The sequence below is a fragment of the Genypterus blacodes genome, unplaced genomic scaffold (assembly GCF_046128005.1).
Source record: "Genypterus blacodes isolate CSIRO-AG114 ecotype Tasmania unplaced genomic scaffold, CSIRO-AGI_Gbla_v1 ptg000030l_1, whole genome shotgun sequence".
NCBI classification, from domain to species: Eukaryota; Metazoa; Chordata; class Actinopteri; order Ophidiiformes; family Ophidiidae; genus Genypterus; species Genypterus blacodes.
The window spans coordinates 5390664-5408721 of NW_027466843.1; the positions used below are offsets into that span (position 1 = coordinate 5390664).

The following is an 18058-nucleotide window of genomic DNA, read 5'->3' on the forward strand; positions in this document are numbered from 1 at the left end:
GCCTCAAATTAAATGACCAAATGACTTTCTGGAAATGTTTCACTTGGGTCCTGTCTCACTCCTGGACCATCTCAGCAGCTTTTCTGATTCTTGACAAAGTGAAGTCTTAGTGGACGATATTGGACTGGATAGTTACAACCAAATCAGATCTTAAAAAGTTAATTTCAAGGTCCAACCTACAGTATTAAGATGGTTAGAGTTGTGTGTGTGTGTGTGTGTGTGTGTGTTATTTAGGGAGAGCACAGTCACATTTTGGTTAGTTTGATTTTGATTCTGAGTTCAACTTCTGGCTTCACCTTTTCTTCTGTGTGACGTTTGAGTTGACTGTCCAGACAAATCGATGTAAGGCCTTAAACTTGCACCACAGCACTTAAGACTCGGCTGACTGGATCTAGTCCTTCACTAGCAACTCAGACTCCTGACCTACTGACGTGGTCGGCCATGTCCTGAGGGATGTAATCCTCGCTCTGGGTCAGGGTGTGGGCAACCCTCCCATGGGCAAAAAGAGGTCAAAAAGTGGCGCGTGACGACATCATGGGGGGGGGGGGGGGGGGGCAATCAGTGACGAGGAGCGCAAGAGAGCAGGGAAAGAATGTTGTGTAGTTGAAAACAATTTGTGTTGTTGTTGGACACATTTTGTTCTTTTTGTCTAGATTCTCTGATGCAATCTTGTAATTTTTCCTCATAATCAATTTCCTGTTTGTGCTTTGTTTGGTCGAACGGTTTGAGCTCAGTTCTTCCATTATGAACTATTTGTACAATTTCCTCTACGGGCGTCTTCTGTAAACTGTACATGTAACAGAGAGGGTGGTGAGCAATTCTTTATTTTGTGTATGTGTGTGTGTGTGTGTAGGTGCTGCCTCGTCAGACGTGTGGCTTGTTTACTCACACCATCTACTATAAGGAATACCCCGGCGGACCCAAAGAGCTGGACAAAAGCATCCGAGGGGGCGAGCTGTTTCTCACCGTGCTGCTCAACCCGGTGAGTCAGAGACAACACACACACACACACAGATACAGCGAGTAAGAAACAGAGGCGATCGTCACTCTTTATTTTATTTATTTTTGCGCCTAAAAGAAGCACCAACAGGGGTTCCTGCTCTCTCTGTCTGTTTTGCGCCTTTTCATTTTGTGTGTGTGTGTGTGTGTGTGTGTGTGTGTGTGTGTGTGTGTGTGTGTGTGTGTGTGTGTGTGTGTGTGTGTGTGTGTGTGTGTGTGTGTGTGTGTGTGTGTGTGTGTGTGTGTGTGTGTGTGTGTGTGTCTTTCCCTGTCAGGGGCCGCTCCTCACTGTGGAGCCATGTTCATCTCCCCACTTTAAATTAGGTCTCACCACAGGGGGGTTGCTGTCACACACTCTCGCACGCACACACACACACACACACACACACACACACACACACACACACACGCACACACAAGAGTCCTCCCCCTCCTGCTTCCTCCTGCTGTGTGTGTGTCAGCTTGACTCGATTTTGCTTTGAATTAAGAAACAGAATTAGGTTTCGGTGGCAGCTCCTTTAAGACACTCAAACGCATGCACGCACACACACACACACACACACACACACACACACACACACACACACACACACACACACACACACACAGGTAAGTGGAAAAATATGATCCACCCCCGAAACATACTCGCAAACGAGCATGCACACACTTAGATCCTCATAGAGCAGCAATGGGCTCAGTTCAATCATCAGGTAAGAGCGCTGGATTAGAGGAGCTGTCAGAACTCACAGAGCATCAGAGTCAACACAGTATCAGCACTTTATTTACTCCATCTTTCTTCCTTTCTGTTTTTCTGTCTCTCTCTCTTTCACTCTTTCCTTCTTTCTGTCCATCTCTTTCTCACAATATGTGCCTCACCTATTCTCTCTGTTCACAGCACCCTGGCGCAGTTTTCACTTGGTCACATTGTCATAATCAGTGCTTGCTTGTGATGATTACAGCTAAAATGTATTTATAGTTGCTCAAAGGTTCATGACTTTGGCTCTAATAGCATGTCGCAAAATTCAAAAATGCTAATTCTGCTCACGTCAACCTGCCACGTCTTCTGGGATGACTCACCACACACACACACACACACACACACACACGTACTCACACACAGGCACGTATATAATATATATATATATTGCATAAGGGTTCTTTTTTGGTGCTTAGAAGAAGACAGAGGCTAATTACATTTTTTCCTCCATTTCAACCATCTTTTGTCCTCCTCTCTGACTTCTTCCATTTTTAATCAGTGTAATAAAAGATGAAGCTCCACTCCTTGTTGTATCTCCTAATGAAGAGACTTATAAAACATAAAAGCAATTTAAAGCCTAAATGGGAACTATCAGCCATGACGTACACACGCCCCCCCCCCCCCCCACACACACACACACACACACACACACACGCACACACGTGCATGCCGATGATTCATTTGAGCTTTTTCCTGATACGTTTCCATTCGCAGACACTTTCATTAGTGTGTGCACTTTGTTCGTGTAATCAATAGTGTTGTGTGTCTGACTGCTGGAGTCCTCGGGGGGTTCTGTTGTTGATGATCTTGCGCATTGGTAACATTGTCACTTCCCATTCAATGACTTTAAATCACATTTTGCCTGTGGTGACAGAGCTTACCACTTATAACAACCAACCACCTATTTTGTGTGTGTGTGTGTGTGTGGGGGGGGGGGGGGGGGGGGTATTTTTGCATCATTCCAGGCTACATCAGCGATCATTTAGCCCCCACATGAGTTCAGAAATCAATCGGATGACCTAGAGTCTGCAATCAGCCAATAGGGGACGAGTCATTCTCCAGCAAATGACCATAGGGGTGGGAGAGAGAGACAGGCAGAGAGAGAGAAATACAGACAGACAGAAGGACTGGCAGAGAGAGACAGAGATAGATAAAGAGAGCAACAGTCAGAGAGACAGGCAGAGAGAGGGAGCAACACACACATTGAGTGGGACAGACAGACAGGTGTAGAGAGAGAGAGTGAGAGAGAGAGAGAAGGCGAGCGAGCAGGGTGAGAAGGTGGCAGACAGATTGAGATTTAATTTTCAGGTCACGGCTTCTTGTGTCACTTGAGAATCCAGACACATACAGGGAGGAAGTGAAGCACATACTGACACACACACACACACGCACACATGCACACAAGTTAGCACGCACATACACATAAGTGTGTATTTGCTTGTTGCCGTGCGAGTGTGCCTGCGTATGCCTGTGCGCGTGTGTGTGCCTGGGCGCGCGCGTGTGTGTGTGTTTGTATAAGTGTGTGTAGAGCTGACATAAGCAGAGCGGTAGACATATATCAGCGCTGACATTTAGCGCTTAGCTCTGCCACCAAGCTTATTAGCCAAAGACCAAATATCAGCACAATCTTCTGTTTTACCCTGCTCGCACCCTCACACCATCACCATCACTCCCTCCCTCCCTCCCTCCCTCCCTCCCTCCCTCCCCGCCTCGTGCCTTCTCTTCACCTCTATCTGTCTGCACCATCGCTCTCTCTCTCTCTCTCACTCTCACTCACTCTAAATTTAAAATCTTCAGTCATCACAAAATATTTGTCAGGCACCTTTTCCTCCAAAGTTTTAATTTACCCTCTCAACTACAGAATGTGTGTGTGTGTGTGTGTGAGAGAGACTGACTCTTTGCACACTTTTGTCCACTTCCTTCTTCACTTTCCTGTTAATTGTCAGCAAATCTTTCATTATCTCATCGGCACGTTCGCACTCTCACATTAACACACACACACACACACACACATACACACATACACACATAAGCAAACAAGTCACAAACATGGGGAGACATTACAAAGTGAAAGTAAAGCAATGAAAGACAACAGAATGTCGCCAGCAGAGGCGGAATAAATTGAATCGACATCGTTTGCTGCGTTGATGTTCAGCTTTCAATTATCCATCAGTGGAGGCTGAGACATCGGGAAGGACAGAACGGGCAATGTCGATGGGGGGGGCGAGGGGGGCATGAAACTGGGCGAGAGGGAGAGAGGACAGAGAGGGCGAAGGAGGGAGAGAATGAAGTGTGCCTCTTTTTAGGAGCAATAACAATTCAATCAGGGAGAAATGTATCTGGAAGTAAGCGGTCTGTAATGGGAAACAGGCTGCCTGTGTTACACATGGCAGGAGAGAGAGATAGAGAGAGAGGAGAGGACGGAGCGAGTGGGAAGAGGACGAGGGAGTGTGGATACATGGATCCCAAACAAGAGGCAAATCAATCAAGAGGAATCGAGTCGTATTTTCTAAAATGTAATCAAGTTAGGGAGGATTAGAGCATGTTCTAATCCCGAACACACGCCGCTAATCTCACATGACGTGTGTGTGTGTTTTTGTGCACGTGTGTTTGTGCGTGTGTGTTTGCGCGCACGGAACATTCATGGGAATGAACTTTGTAGAACATCGCTTCACGGTGGGCTGACATGCTTCATCAGAGCATTTAGGTCAGCACGAGATTGCAGAGAGAGAGAGAGAGCGAGAGCGAGAGGGAGATGGGGAAAGAGGGAGACAGAGTAAACAGTATTTTTTCTTTTAGGGCAGACCGAAGAGAGTTAAAGGAAAGATATTAGAGGAGAGGAAATGAAGCCACATCAGAGCAAAGGGAGGAGAGGAGGACAAGAGGGCGTGAGATGAACCCATACTGTCCCGAGTTCCTGGATGGTTCCTGGACTCCAATCGGTGTGTTAAATCATTATTGGTATTCTTTATTATGGGGGGGGATCAGGGAGTTGAGGAAATCCAACAGTCAGGAAATGAGCTGCCGCCGGATGCTGAGAGGAGGGAGGAGGAGGAGGTTTATCTGCTGCTGTTAATTGAAGTGTTAGTCAACGTGTGTTGGGGGGAGGGGGGGTGAAGACTCTCTCCAAACGCTTTTTTTTATGCATAGCGGGATTCAAATTAAGCTGCAAAAGTGAAGTGGCTTCGATGACAGAAAGAAATAATTACTCCCTCTGTCAGTCCCCCACCCACCGACCCTCTCTCTATCTCTATCTCTCTCACCCTCTCTCCATGTCTCTCTCTCGCTCTCTGTACTAATTTTTTCTCTCTTTTCCTCAATTCTCTCCAAGTTAACAACTGCAAATCGTCCTTGCTTTTCGCCTGTTGTAATTTGGCAGGCGGTGCTTATTTAACAAGCGTTTTTCGGCGTTAGATAACAACGAGATGCCGCCAGGTGTTGTTGTCGCTTCCCTCGTTTTTTTTTTATAGCGTAATACAGCACCAAGTGTGTGTTTAACATTGTCAAAGTTGTATTGCTTTTTCGTACACATCCGCTAAGTGAATCTTACAAGCCACCTGAGCCTGTTTGAATTCAACCGCTGCGAATCGAACGCCTTCAAAAGCACCTTTGTTAGGTCGAAATCGGCATAAAGATTATGTGGGGAGACGGTACTCTACTACAAATGCATTTCTTGAAAGAAATACGCTATGATTTCAATCGCTAAAAGGTTTTGCTGAATAAGTGTGTGAAAGACTGAAGCCTGTAGGCCTGAATGGTTTCTGTACCTGAAAGAATGAAGAAGTCACAAGCAGTTTGAGGGACAGCTCAAATCCTCTGAAGCCGTCATTTGTTTATAAACAACAGGTGCAGCCAATTAAGCAGAGCTGAGTCAGTCTGAAGGCAGAAGATGACTGGAAACTGTGTTGTTTGTGAAGTGTCAAATTTAGTGAAGTTATAAAGAGTCTAACACCTTTTTTGAAGTTGAAATTTCCAGTAGATGAATTTAGAGTGTGAGGCTCTCAGCCAATCAGCTTCAACTTGCTTCCAATGTAACAAGATGCAATACACACACATGGGGAAAGCTTAAATACTTCAGATTTTAACTTGTGATTTGTTGGAAAAGTAGTTTGAATGGTTTATCTGCCTAAAAATGTGAAGAAGTTAGAAGGGCCATGAAGTGCCTGAAGGAAATTTGAAGAGATTTGAATTTTGTGGTTTTATGGAGGATTTTTCAGCTGCAAAATGCTGAATATTTCTGCAAAGATATGAACACTTAATGTCATAGCAATAATGTCTTGGATATAATGAACAGTTTGATGTTTGAATGGTGTCTGTAGATTTGAAGTATGCAGATTGCTGGAAGTAATCACAGCAAAAATGGCCTGTCTTCACTCAGTGTGCTGAGTGGGGTTGCAGCAGGGGAGGAGAGACATTAAAGCTTTGCAGAGAGAGTTGACTTTGAATGTTTCCATGTTCGATATAAGTAAAATGATCTCTCTCTCTCTCTCTCTCTCTCTCTCTCTCTCTCTCTCTCTCTCTCTCTCTCTCTCCCCCATCTCTCTCTCTCTCTCTTGCCCTGACTTTAATGCACACATGCACACACAGACACACACACACAGATAGATATATACACCTGCACATGCACAATAACACACACACACGGAAATCCCATCGCCTTCCAGGCTGAGTGTTCTGTATGAGTCAGACATCACAGGGTATTGAGCGGTTTGAAGGGAACATAAATCACTTTTTGATCACCATGCCTCCTTCCTTCCTTGTTTCCAAATTGCAAAAATAAGAAGAAAGAAAAGAAAAAGCGGATCAAATGTCTGTGGGAAACATTGTCTTGGTTACATGTTTATTACAGTGCAAAAGCTCGACAGTTGATGATTTTTACGTTTGCTTGTCCGTTCATCATTGTCGAGTCACATTTAAGCACGCAGCTCAAACTTTAACGGCGCTGGGTTTTGGAAGATGAAGAAGCTGCAAACACGGTTTCCTGATTTTGTGTGTGTCTCTCCTGTGTTTGTGTGTGTGTGTGTGTTTGCCCGGGTGCTTGTTAATGCTTCCTGGTGCTGGTTCCACTTTGTTGCCTAAACGTCAGCTGGATTGACGTGAAGCGAGCGAGTGTGGACGTGAGCGCCAGATGAGATAACAGAGGCAGATGCACACAATTGCACACACACATACCTGCGCGCAAACAAAGACATGCACACACTCCATCTCTATCACACACACATACGCTTTCCTTCTCCTCTGCCTTGACAAACACGCACACTCATTCCCACACACAAAAACACACACACACACACACATCCCATCAGTATTCCGAGCAGCTTTCCAGGTCGGCCGGACGCTGATCCATCACTGTGTCGCTTTGTATCGCTGGCAACCTTCAGCATTAAAGAGGAGCAGCGACAGCCCTCTGTCACCAGCAAATGCACCCGTGCATGTATGCATGCATGCGTATATGACACACCTACACGCACACACACACATTTTGACATTGACAGGCATGCAACTACACACTGATGCACACACATCCACCAAATAATTCATATCTTAATGGCTGATGTTAACATTTCATCCAGATGCTTCAAGTTCCAAAGCTCCTTCCAGTCACAAAAGAAATGTGTTTGTGCGTGTGTGTGTCTGTGTGTGTGTGTGTGTGTGTGTGTGTGATTGTGTGTGTGCATGGGTGTGAATGTACAGTATGTGCATTTGTCTGCAGCAGCTCTCTTGGCTTGTCTCCTTGATCAGCCTATAAAAGCACTGAGGCGTAGACAGATAGCCCAGACTAACACACTATCACTGCTTCTCTCCCTCTGCATCCTCCACCCCCCAACACACACACTCACACACATACACACACATTTCCTGGCTGTGCTGCCTCCTCGACTCTCTGAGTGTTGAGGTTCCTCTAGAAGGTGCTTAGAACTCTCTCGACATGAAATTGAGCTTTGGCTTGCACGGCAGAGGTGAAGCTGCTGTGTTTCCACTGAGGCCTCGATGTTTTTTAACACCGACAGAACATCAACACTGTGCTGGTGTTGATCATGGTGTCGGTGCTGTTGCTGTTGCTGGTGTCGGTGTTGGTGTTGGTGTTTCGCAGCTTTTCAATGTTATCAGCATTAAATTTGCAAAAGACGAATCGACGCAGCAACATCATTAAATCTGCAAATTACAAGGAAAGAAAACAGAGCTCAGACAAACATTTTCTCTGCCTGTTTCTCTGCCTTTCCTAGTGCCCTGGTCAAAGGGTGTCATGATCATCTGTTTGCCACGGCAACACTAATTAGATTTGCCACGTTGTCTTTCGCAAACATGGAAACTTGGGGAAATGAGATTTTAACGTGATTACTTTCTTATTCTTTGCAAATGTGAATAACAACATTCTCCTTTCTCTCTTCCGCCCCCCCCTCCCCCTTGTAGATCAGCATATTCATGACGCACCTCTCCAACTATGGCAACGACCGGCTGGGTCTGTACACTTTCGTCCACCTGTCCTCCTTCATACGCTCGTGGACAAACCTGAGGCTCCACACGCTCCCGCCGCTCCAGCTCGCACACAAGTATTTCCAGCTGTTCCCCGAACAAAGGAACCCGCTGTGGCAGGTGTGTGTGTGTGTGTGTCAATATTTTATCAGTGCCTTTGTGTATAAAGAGACATTATTGGACTGGAAATCCCTCTTATTGTACTTAATGCTCCTGTAGAACCCATGTGATGATAAACGACATAAAGACATCTGGTCCAAAGAGAAAACCTGCGACCGGTTGCCCAAATTCATGGTCGTCGGACCTCAGAAAACAGGTATGTTTCACATGATAACCCTAAACACACACACACACACACACACACACAAAACAAAACATAATCCCTCTCTGTATTCAGGTCTAAATGCTTCACACTCCCTCGTAGTAAGAGAGACAAAGAGACTTTCCTCTCTTATATCGCCCACATCCCACCCACTCCTCTCATTTCTCTCTCTTTCTTGTCCTCTTCTTTACTCTCTCTTTTTATCAAAGGAACAAAAAGTCTGCGTACTTGTCCACTTCCAGATGATTTCACTGAGCGTAATCGCCGCTATTTGGTCCGTGGAGGTGATGAGGTTCCTGTAACGGCGTTAATTAACCGCAGGATAACAATAACTGCAGTACGATAAATCCTCCTCATATTGAACGGTCGAGTCTCATGTCAGGGACGTTGCGGCAAATAAGAGACAGGGGTAAGAGTGTATGAGTGGGAAGAGATAGAGAGAGGGGGAGAGAGAGGTAGAGGGAGGGTGTGACTGGAGACCCCACGCTGATTGGTGTCAAATGGTTGAAGAGGAGGCCTGTGATCATACACGTCTGTCTTGACCTCACATATTCACCGCAATAAAATCATCCAATATGGATTAGTAGATGACAGCTGTCACACTTCCACACATGCACGTGTGCACGCACGCACACACGCACAGTCAATCGCCACTGAATTAACAATGGCGTCATGAATTATGCTCTTTCCCTTCCCAGGAACGACGGCGCTTTATCTCTTCCTGCTCATGCATCCGTCCATCTCCAGTAACTTCCCCAGCCCAAAGACGTACGAGGAGGTCCAGTTCTTCAACACCAACAACTACCACAAAGGGATCGACTGGTAGGGACAACACACACACACACACACACAGATTCCTGCCTTTCAATGTGTGTCCAACCGCCCGCCTCTCAAAAGCTTTCTGGACCTTTTAGGCAACAAAACTAACTCTTATCTGTAGCACCGATCTTCTTGTTTTCTTTGGTTTTGGTTGTTACAGAATCGAAAATGCCTCACAGACTTCAATGATACATTAAGCGCGACAAAACAGTTCAATAACTTCTTCAAAATGATCATTTTACGCCCGTAAACACGAGCCAAAGACATATGGCTGCCTAAATTGCCCTGTAAATGAGTTACTTAGCTGATACAGACACATCTGCTGCATATGCCGGAGCCGCTCTGAAAAAGAACATTTGAATGTTCTTCCTCCGCGCCACACCGATCGCTCTGTCAGATAAAGGTCACAACTTTGTGACTTTTAAAAACCTGCATCCGACTTTCAGCAACAGGATCGTTCAGTAAAGATCGGAAAGCATTGGTGAGTGCCGGAGTGTTTGTTTTCTACTCAGCTGTGTGTGTCTGTGTGTGTGTTGCCATAGGTATATGGAGTTTTTCCCTGTGCCCTCTAATGTGAGCACAGACTTCCTGTTTGAGAAGAGCGCTAATTACTTCCCCTCAGAGGAGTCCCCTCGGCGAGCTGCTGCCCTGTTGCCCAAAGCCAAGATCATCACCCTGCTCATCAACCCCTCCGACAGAGCCTACAGCTGGTATCAGGTACACAAACACACACACAAGCTCGCGCGCACACACACTCCAAAAGAGATATTGACCGCTACATCTATTAACTCGCTAGTAGTACAAACTTTGAGACGCTTCACGCTTCGCGGTGCAGCACGCCTCATTTCTGCATTGAATTCTTAATCAGACTTTGTGTTTTGAGTCCAATTTGTCCCAGTGAGGTGGAGTTAATGAGCCTTATTTATCAATGTGCCACAGTCTGGGTAATGTCAGAAGATCCTGGAATCTTGAGCTCATGTCCGTTTGATTAATGGAGTGCGAATGCAAAAAGATGCAGCTGCGATGTTTGTTATTGTGCCTGAGAAAAACATCGGGTCCCGTGTAAAGTTGTGAATATTTGCCGTCATGTGTGAGGTGATGAATGAGAGCCGTTGTGAGTTTTAGGAAGATGGTAGTGGAAGTAGACGATGCTGCAGGAATGGTTTGAGTCGAGTCTATTGATGTTGTGAAAACAAATCCTCATTGGAATCCACTGTAACCAACATCAATTCAACCTGAAACTACAAACTACCCAAGGTCAACGATTGATTGACACAGTTTCAGGATGAATATCACGTTCAAACTGCCGATCTTCCGCAGCACCAGAGAGCTCACGAGGACCACGCAGCTCTGCGCTTCACCTTCTATGATGTCATCAGCGCCAAACAGGGAGCGCCGGCCGAGCTGCGATCCCTGCAGAACCGCTGCCTCACCCCGGGTCTCTACTCCACACACTTAGACAGGTGGCTCACTTACTACCCCGCCAACCAGGTCCGCACACACAAAACACACACACACACAATACAGCACATTGACAAAACGCAAGAGGAGATTGTCATGCCGGATGTGAAACGGTTTTACAGGTGATGATCATAGACGGACATCAGCTGAGAAGTGACCCTGCTACGGTGATGGATGAAGTCCAGAAGTTCCTGGGAGTTACTCCTCACTTCAACTATTCCCAGGCCCTCACGTAAGCCCCGCCCTCTTTTCTCTCCCCCTCTCTCTCTCTGCTCCTTGGGCTCTAAGAAAATGGCCCCTTTCATGTGTAATAGAAAATATTAAAACGATTTAGGATGTGAGGAAATCCAAACTCAAATCTGTGTGTATTCTGACATCTGCTGGTGAAAAGCAGCAAAGCAGGCGAGCGACCGGCATCGTCTCTTTCTTCGCCGGTCCCCTGTGCCTTGTGGCGGCAACACTCTCTGAAAAGAGCGGAGACGTCGCCCGGCACCAAAGCTCCTCTAACAGCAGGCGGTCTCTCTTAGATGTTAGGAGGCAACACACAGATTTTGGTTTGGGCTTTTGTCCATCTTTGAAAGAAAAGAGAGACAAGTTTGAGCGTGTCTCTTTCTTCTTCTTTGTTCTTGTTTATCCATGCCCGCTCAACAGAGAGAGCTTAGAAGAGCTGCACAGCAGAGCAGACAAGAGCTGACAGGATGGGAAAGAGAAATGAAATAAAGAAAGGAAGTGAGAGTAACATTTGGTAGCTGGAGGCACTCGTCCCACATCACACCTGTTCAAGTACTGAAATCCAGTTCAGTGCTATACATGTCAGACAAAAGCCTCTCCGCTGTGTGGCTTATCTGCCTGTGCTACAAAACACAAGTGCAGAAAAGAAAGTATAGGTATAAGCATAAGGATTAAGGAAATACTTTTGCTTTACCCAAATTCCGCTTCAAGCTCTCATCCCTAAAGACTTCCTGTATCGGCGCGTTGGAGCACCTGAGTTGTAATACGCACGAGTGAATTAGTGTGAGACTGCTGCTCATCTCTGTTCCGTCTCATTCACCATCAATTAGTAAATGATGTATTTGACCTTTAAATTGGGGAGGGAATTTGTAACTGTTTATTTCCCCAGCCCGACTAATCAGAATTCAATCTGCCTGTGAGCCTGCAGCTCTCCAGACAGGGACATCAAGAATCTGGAATTTAAGAGTGGGACACAGAGTGCTTCTGTCAGAAAGCCACATGCATACAAATAACGTGAAAGGAGATAGATTTTGACAAAATAATAAGGGAGCCGTGTGTGTGCGTGTGCATGTGCGTCTGTCTGCATGTGTGTGTGTGTGTGTGTGCGTGTCTTCTGGGTGAGGACAAAAGCCCAATCTTCCCTTTCTCCTTCTCTTCCGACACGGTGGCGGTCTGACAGATCCTCGCGATGCAGCCGTTTCATTTAATCCCCCTCCTCTCGTCCTCCCATCCTGTCAGAGGAAAAGTGAAGGAGGAACCACTTAACTCCTTTTCTCCTTTACTCGCCCACTGATGCGTGCAGATAAAGAACAATATTTGCATCTTTCGCTCACTCTGCCGCGTCTCGGCCCACTCTGGCTGCCAAGTAGCAAATAGCGGCAACGCTTAACGTCAGCAATCCAAGGTGCACCCCAAAAAAATACGCTTTAACATATAGAAAAGAAAGGAAATATTATAAAATATGAAAGGAACATACAGTAGATGTACTTGTCAAAGCTCATTCATGCATAGCTGAATCCAGCAGGCGTACCTCCAGCTATTTACAAGGTGACTGAACTGGACGCTAATTTGACAGTGTGGTAAACATTTTTGTCTGGCTCACGTCGCCGAGTGTGTCGCTATGGCAACAGACAGTAACACGCTTTGAAGGACAAATGGTCTGTGGGTGCTTAACGCCTTGATCACCTCGATATTTCCAACCCCCGCACTCCCCCCCGGCTCCCCCTTTGCATTCCAAATAAGGAAAATGAACAACATAGATCAGATGGTGCTGAGCGTCTCACTAAGTAATATTATGAGATTGTTTATCTTACTGTCAGTCACAATAAATTAAACCAATTACGGCACGAGCATAAGCAGCCGCTGACAGACAGATGGATGTGGAGTTTCATTTATTCATATTTTCTTTTGTCTTTGTCATTTGTTTCCTTCTCCAATGGCTCCCATTGGACACCAGGCTGCTGGAGGAATGTCTGGAATATCGTTGAATTTCGGCCTTTTTCCCTCATGTTACGCCGCTGTCATATCAGTATATTTCTTTAGAAGTATGAAAGAATAATAGATTATTGAAGCCTCCTCTCCTCTCCTCTCCTCTCCTCTCCTCTCCTCTCAGGTTTGACCCTCAGAAAGGTTTTTGGTGCCAGCTTGTCGAAGGAGGAAAGACCAAGTGTTTGGGAAAGAGCAAAGGGAGGAAGTACCCTACTATGGAACCAGAGGTAAAAGCACATACATCAATATATTTATATACGAGAGGAAAGGAAACGTTGGCTCACTGAAAAAGCGGCCCGTATGACTTCACTAGTGCATTATGGGTGAAATCACACGGTCGCCTGCATCACCGTGGCAAAATTTCCCCCAGGACTCGGCGGAGGGGTGGAGAGTGTCAGCCAATCATATGCCGACAGACAGTTATAACCTAATTATGAGGCTTCAGTAGTGACACAATGCCCATGAGAGGAGGGGGGAGATTAGGGTTGGAGGGAAAAAGAAAGAGTCAAATCCAAATCCATAAATCTTTGTCCCGCCGGCTGATTCCACAGAGGAGCGACCTGCACACCATAAATCGCACGTCCTCTGTCGCACGAAGACAAACGCGACAGATGAAAGCGCATTTGCCCCCCCCCCGCCCGTGAGCTCCCGCACGCCTAATGACCGTGCCTCTGCGCCACCTGTAATTAAACTGCATTTGAGGGCAGATGAAGAGGCAGGAGATAGAGGGAACACAGGGGAGGAGCGACAGAAGGAGGAGAGATGAAGGATGCACTCAGGGGGGAGAGAGTGATAATAGACCTCCTGCATCCTTCATGTAATTTCTCTCTCTCTCTCACCTCCACTCTCAAGTCCCTGAAGTTCCATTAAGGAGAAATAAACTCATCTAAAGATGGAGGCACATCATCATTCATTTCTCTCGATTTCTTCTTTGTCCCGCCTCACTCTCCCTCCCCGCCTCCTTCCCTTCCCTTTCCTTCCTTCCTTTTCCCCCTCAACCTCCCCCGCAATTTCCCGCGGTATTTTTCGGTACATTCTTGCCTCCTCACCTCCCGCCGCCACCTGTCTAATCTTTTCTCGCCCTGCTCAATGCCTCACTCCACTTCGTCTCCCTCGCTCGCTTTCCGTCGACGTTTCGCTTATCTGCTCGCCACTCATTTCTCTCTCTCTCTCTCTCTCTCTCTCTCTCTCTCTCTCTCTCTCTCTCTCTCTCTGCCTCTCCACCCCCTCCCCGTTCCTTCTCCTCCGCTCTCCCCTGCCAGGCTCGTGCGTATCTCTCCAGGTACTACAGGGAGCACAATGTGGAGCTGTCAAAGCTGCTGCATCGCCTCGGACAGCCGCTTCCCTCCTGGTTACGAGAGGAGCTGCAGAAGGTCAGCCCCATTAAAGAACTTCTAAATGCATTGACATTGATGCACTTAATTGGATTTATAACAGTTTTTATATAAACAGTATGTTCCTAAGTTGAACATTTGTGGATAGAAATGAAGATATTACATGTAAACACAACTGGAACTCATCATTTTAGTTTAGATAGAAGGTTCACCGGTTGGCATCTTGTACGCCGTATGAAAGCAAAGACTTAAATGAACTTCTAAACGTCTTTCCCTCTTCCACCTTTCCCTGTATGTGATTCCCCCCTCCCTCTCTCTCTTTCTTAAGGTTAGATAACCTTTGCATCCAGCAGCCAGGGGTAAAGATCAAAGAGTGAAAGATCAGAAAGTCGACCTAAGAGCACCTGGCATTCAAATGCTCTGCCTGTGGCCTTTCAATCGACACTGAGGACTGGGTGTCGTGTTTCACCCAGGAGCTGTGACACTGCTAAAGGGAGCAAGAGGCGAAAAAATGTGCAAAGAAAGGTTGAAACTGCAATTCCCGAAAGGATGGATGAATGGAAGGAAGGCGGGCAGTTTCGGGGAAACTCAGGTGGATCTGAAGAAAGGAAGGGCCACATTTTTAAGGAGAACAGTGTGAGTCTGAAGTGACCTGTGGTGAACTCTCGGGCAAATCTGGTTCTATCGTTTTTTGTTTAACTTTTACGTTTAATTTATGACGCCAGGACAGCGCTGGTCAGCTGTGCGTGGTCTCCATGGAAATGACATTGCACCGAGTTCTGTTCCCTTTGGTTCACGTCGGAGTGAATAAGCAGGGAGGATAAGCTCATATCTTAAAGAGAGTGCATAGACTCAGGGTGAGTGATGAGATGTTATTTTCTATGACCGCTTCTCGTTGTTTTTATGAGATAATGTTTCGGAGTTGAAGCTCTTCCCGGGTAGATCTTGCAGCCTTGTTCACCCACAGAGATGTCACTCACTGGAAAGGAGTCACTGGACCAAGATGCAATGCCTGCTCATTATTTCGCTGTGACAAGCCATGCAGAGAAACGTTCTGACAGAGCGCAAGCGCCGGTATGATCGGCGCCAGTGACGGAGGAGAAGAAGGAATGAAACCTGACCAAAACAAGCCTAATGGACACTTTCATTCCAAGACTCTTCATAATCAAGTAGCTGCTGTAACCACAGAACATTCTGGTTTTGTCAGTATTTCATTTATGTCTCAATCTGCTCTTTTCCTTTTTAAAACCAGTGGCCTAGATTGTTTAGCTTCAATTTGAATGCAAAAAAAAGCCTACATGTCAAACACAGAAACCAAAATAAAGAAATGATATGAGTGACCAGATGTTTTTTATGTTTTCATTTGTATTTAATGAGCAAACAGGCAATCATGAACTGATGCATGCATTCAAATGGGACGGACGGAAATCAAGGCAAATAAGAAATGATAAATATAGCAGATTACTGTTGGAGGGATTTGTTACGCACTTCCCCATTGTTCTTTCGGATAAGAAGATCAGGAAGCTTCCTAACGCTTAAGATCACACACCATTTCTGAAAGATTTCATCTTAAAAAATGTGAAATGTTTGAAATCACTGATTGGAAGCCTGAAGGCCTGAAAAATGTTTGAATAGTTTCTCTGGCTGAAAGTATGAAGACGTTAGAAGGTTAGAAAGTTAACCCAAATACCCTACTATTGTCTTATTAAGCCATTTGTTACCCAAGGTAGAGTACAGCAATTATACAGTATATCCTATATACACTTTATCCACATAACAGCACTGAATTGCCCCCCTGGCTCACATAACTGCAGACCAACTGTGTAGCAAAACAGATTTGTTTTGCATTACCAGTGTTGGGAGATGAGAGTGCTGTAACTGCACAATGAGGGCAGAGACATTGACATTGAGTGAAACAAGTGTTGAGATGCAGGTCAGTTTAATCATTGTGTAATTGGCTTTAATTGGGTCTTTGGCTGCGCTTCTTGACCCACTGCTGTTTTATCTCACAGTCTGTGGCCTCTGAGATGGGAGCCAAAGTGAAAGATGGCTGATCATGAATGCTGGACCCCTTCACTGTCCTCTTTATGAGTCTGAAGGAGTGTTGTGATTGCTTCCAGCCAGTATTGTTCCTCTGTGTCAACGGTAGGTTTACTTGGCACTCAACTAGATCTGTATACTTCAACCTAGAGGCATCAGTCAAACATCAAACTGTTTAGAATATTCAGGAAATTATTGTTAGGACTTTTGGTGGTCATTTCTTTCATATTTCCTGAAATATTCCCCATTAAAATAATACATTCCGTCCAAAAAAAATCTTATTTTCATGCAGAGAAACAATTCAAGCATTTTTCAGGCCTTCTGACTTTTTGCCACCAATTGTGTAGTGAAGTTTTTGCTCTTTCTGCCTTTGAGTGAAAACTGGTCTTCAATTTTCCTCAACTGGTGCAATGCTAGGTTTTTAGCTGAGAAAAATCTTTTACTTCTTTTTCAACCCGCCAATTCCTTGTTATTTTCTTACCTATTTGGACAGGATAATAGATCCCTATGTTCAGGAAGTTCTTCTGGTTCTTGGGGTCCAACCCGTTGTCAGATGGCAGTTACAGTTTTTGTGTGAGAACCAGTTGATCCACATGTGGTATATTAATGCATATTCTGCTTTCACACTGACTCAGCTCTGTGTTTCTGCTTAATTAGCTGCACCTGTTGTTTATAAACAAACATCAACTTCAAAGGATTTCAACTTGAGCTGTAACTTCTTTATTCATTCAGGCACAGACAGCAATCAGACATTTTCAGACAGGCACCTCTTCAGCATTCAGCAAAACCTTTTAGCAAATTCAATCACAGTGCGTTTTCTTCAGGGAATACATTTCTAGTTATCAATACTATCAGAATGTTTTTCATGTTTCATGTCACTGTGTCATGTCTTTGTGTGTTTGCTTGTTTTTCACACACGATAACCTGCTCTTTTTAATGTAATGTGTTACAATGACCACAGGGGGGTGCTCTCAGATAGTACAGAGATAAAGTATGTTGGAGTAGAAAGTTGTATTTTTGGGGTGGAGGTCTAGTTTAACACAGATTGTTGAGTTATGATTATTACAGATTTTACCATTCAATTATGTGCATATTTAAATGTATATGTGGCTCAAAATTAGAACTTCGATGATGAACATGGGCCAATGAAATACAATATAAAAATCTAAACAAAAATTGCAAAATTCTAATTCAGCCACACATCCGGCCCCTGAAGGAACCACTTAATTTAATTGTTGTTATATTTAAAATACTTAAAGTTAATGTTAATGTTTGCTGAGAGGAAGGGAGTTGTACGAAAAACACAATTTGTTTTTAATTTCACACATACCTCCTGTATTTGTGCTCAGCATTATATTTGGTTGTGAAACGCAAAAATGTATATGTAAGAAATAATATATATCAGATATTTATATTTAAACTCAGTCATTGATGTTTTGATGCTGCATATCACTGCAACATTTGGCCTTTACGTAGTTCAAATATGTGTAAGGTCACCACAAGCTGCAACTGAAGACATCCGAGAAAATGGCTGCTGTTTCTGTACACAATGTGAGACATACCAGTACAAAAAGAACTGTGTGGTGGGGGCTCGAATGAATTGTCTGACACGGCAGTGTTCTCTTTCTC

The 18058-nt window shown here is 45.0% G+C and overlaps 1 protein-coding gene across 4 annotated transcripts in view; it reads left to right on the forward strand.

The window, feature by feature from the left end:
* The window catches only part of ndst3 (N-deacetylase/N-sulfotransferase (heparan glucosaminyl) 3), a 33356-nt gene extending 17630 nt beyond the window's left edge, over nt 1-15726 (forward strand). The window contains exons 6-16 of one of the 4 annotated variants that reach the window (XR_012961446.1): nt 854-982; nt 8171-8353; nt 8453-8549; nt 9254-9377; nt 9917-10091; nt 10695-10865; nt 10958-11067; nt 13180-13282; nt 14318-14428; nt 14723-15246; nt 15357-15726. Coding sequence is in view for 2 of the 4 variants with exons in the window: in XM_076145791.1 (XP_076001906.1) it covers nt 854-982; nt 8171-8353; nt 8453-8549; nt 9254-9377; nt 9917-10091; nt 10695-10865; nt 10958-11067; nt 13180-13282; nt 14318-14428; nt 14723-14752 (1233 nt within the window). In the remaining 2 variants the exon portion in view is untranslated. Of the gene's footprint in view, nt 1-853; nt 983-8170; nt 8354-8452; nt 8550-9253; nt 9378-9916; nt 10092-10694; nt 10866-10957; nt 11068-13179; nt 13283-14317; nt 14429-14717 lie in introns of all 4 variants that reach the window. The other 3 variants (XR_012961445.1, XM_076145792.1, XM_076145791.1) reach the window with 3 other exon arrangements.
* The last annotated feature ends 2332 nt before the right edge of the window (nt 15727-18058 follow it).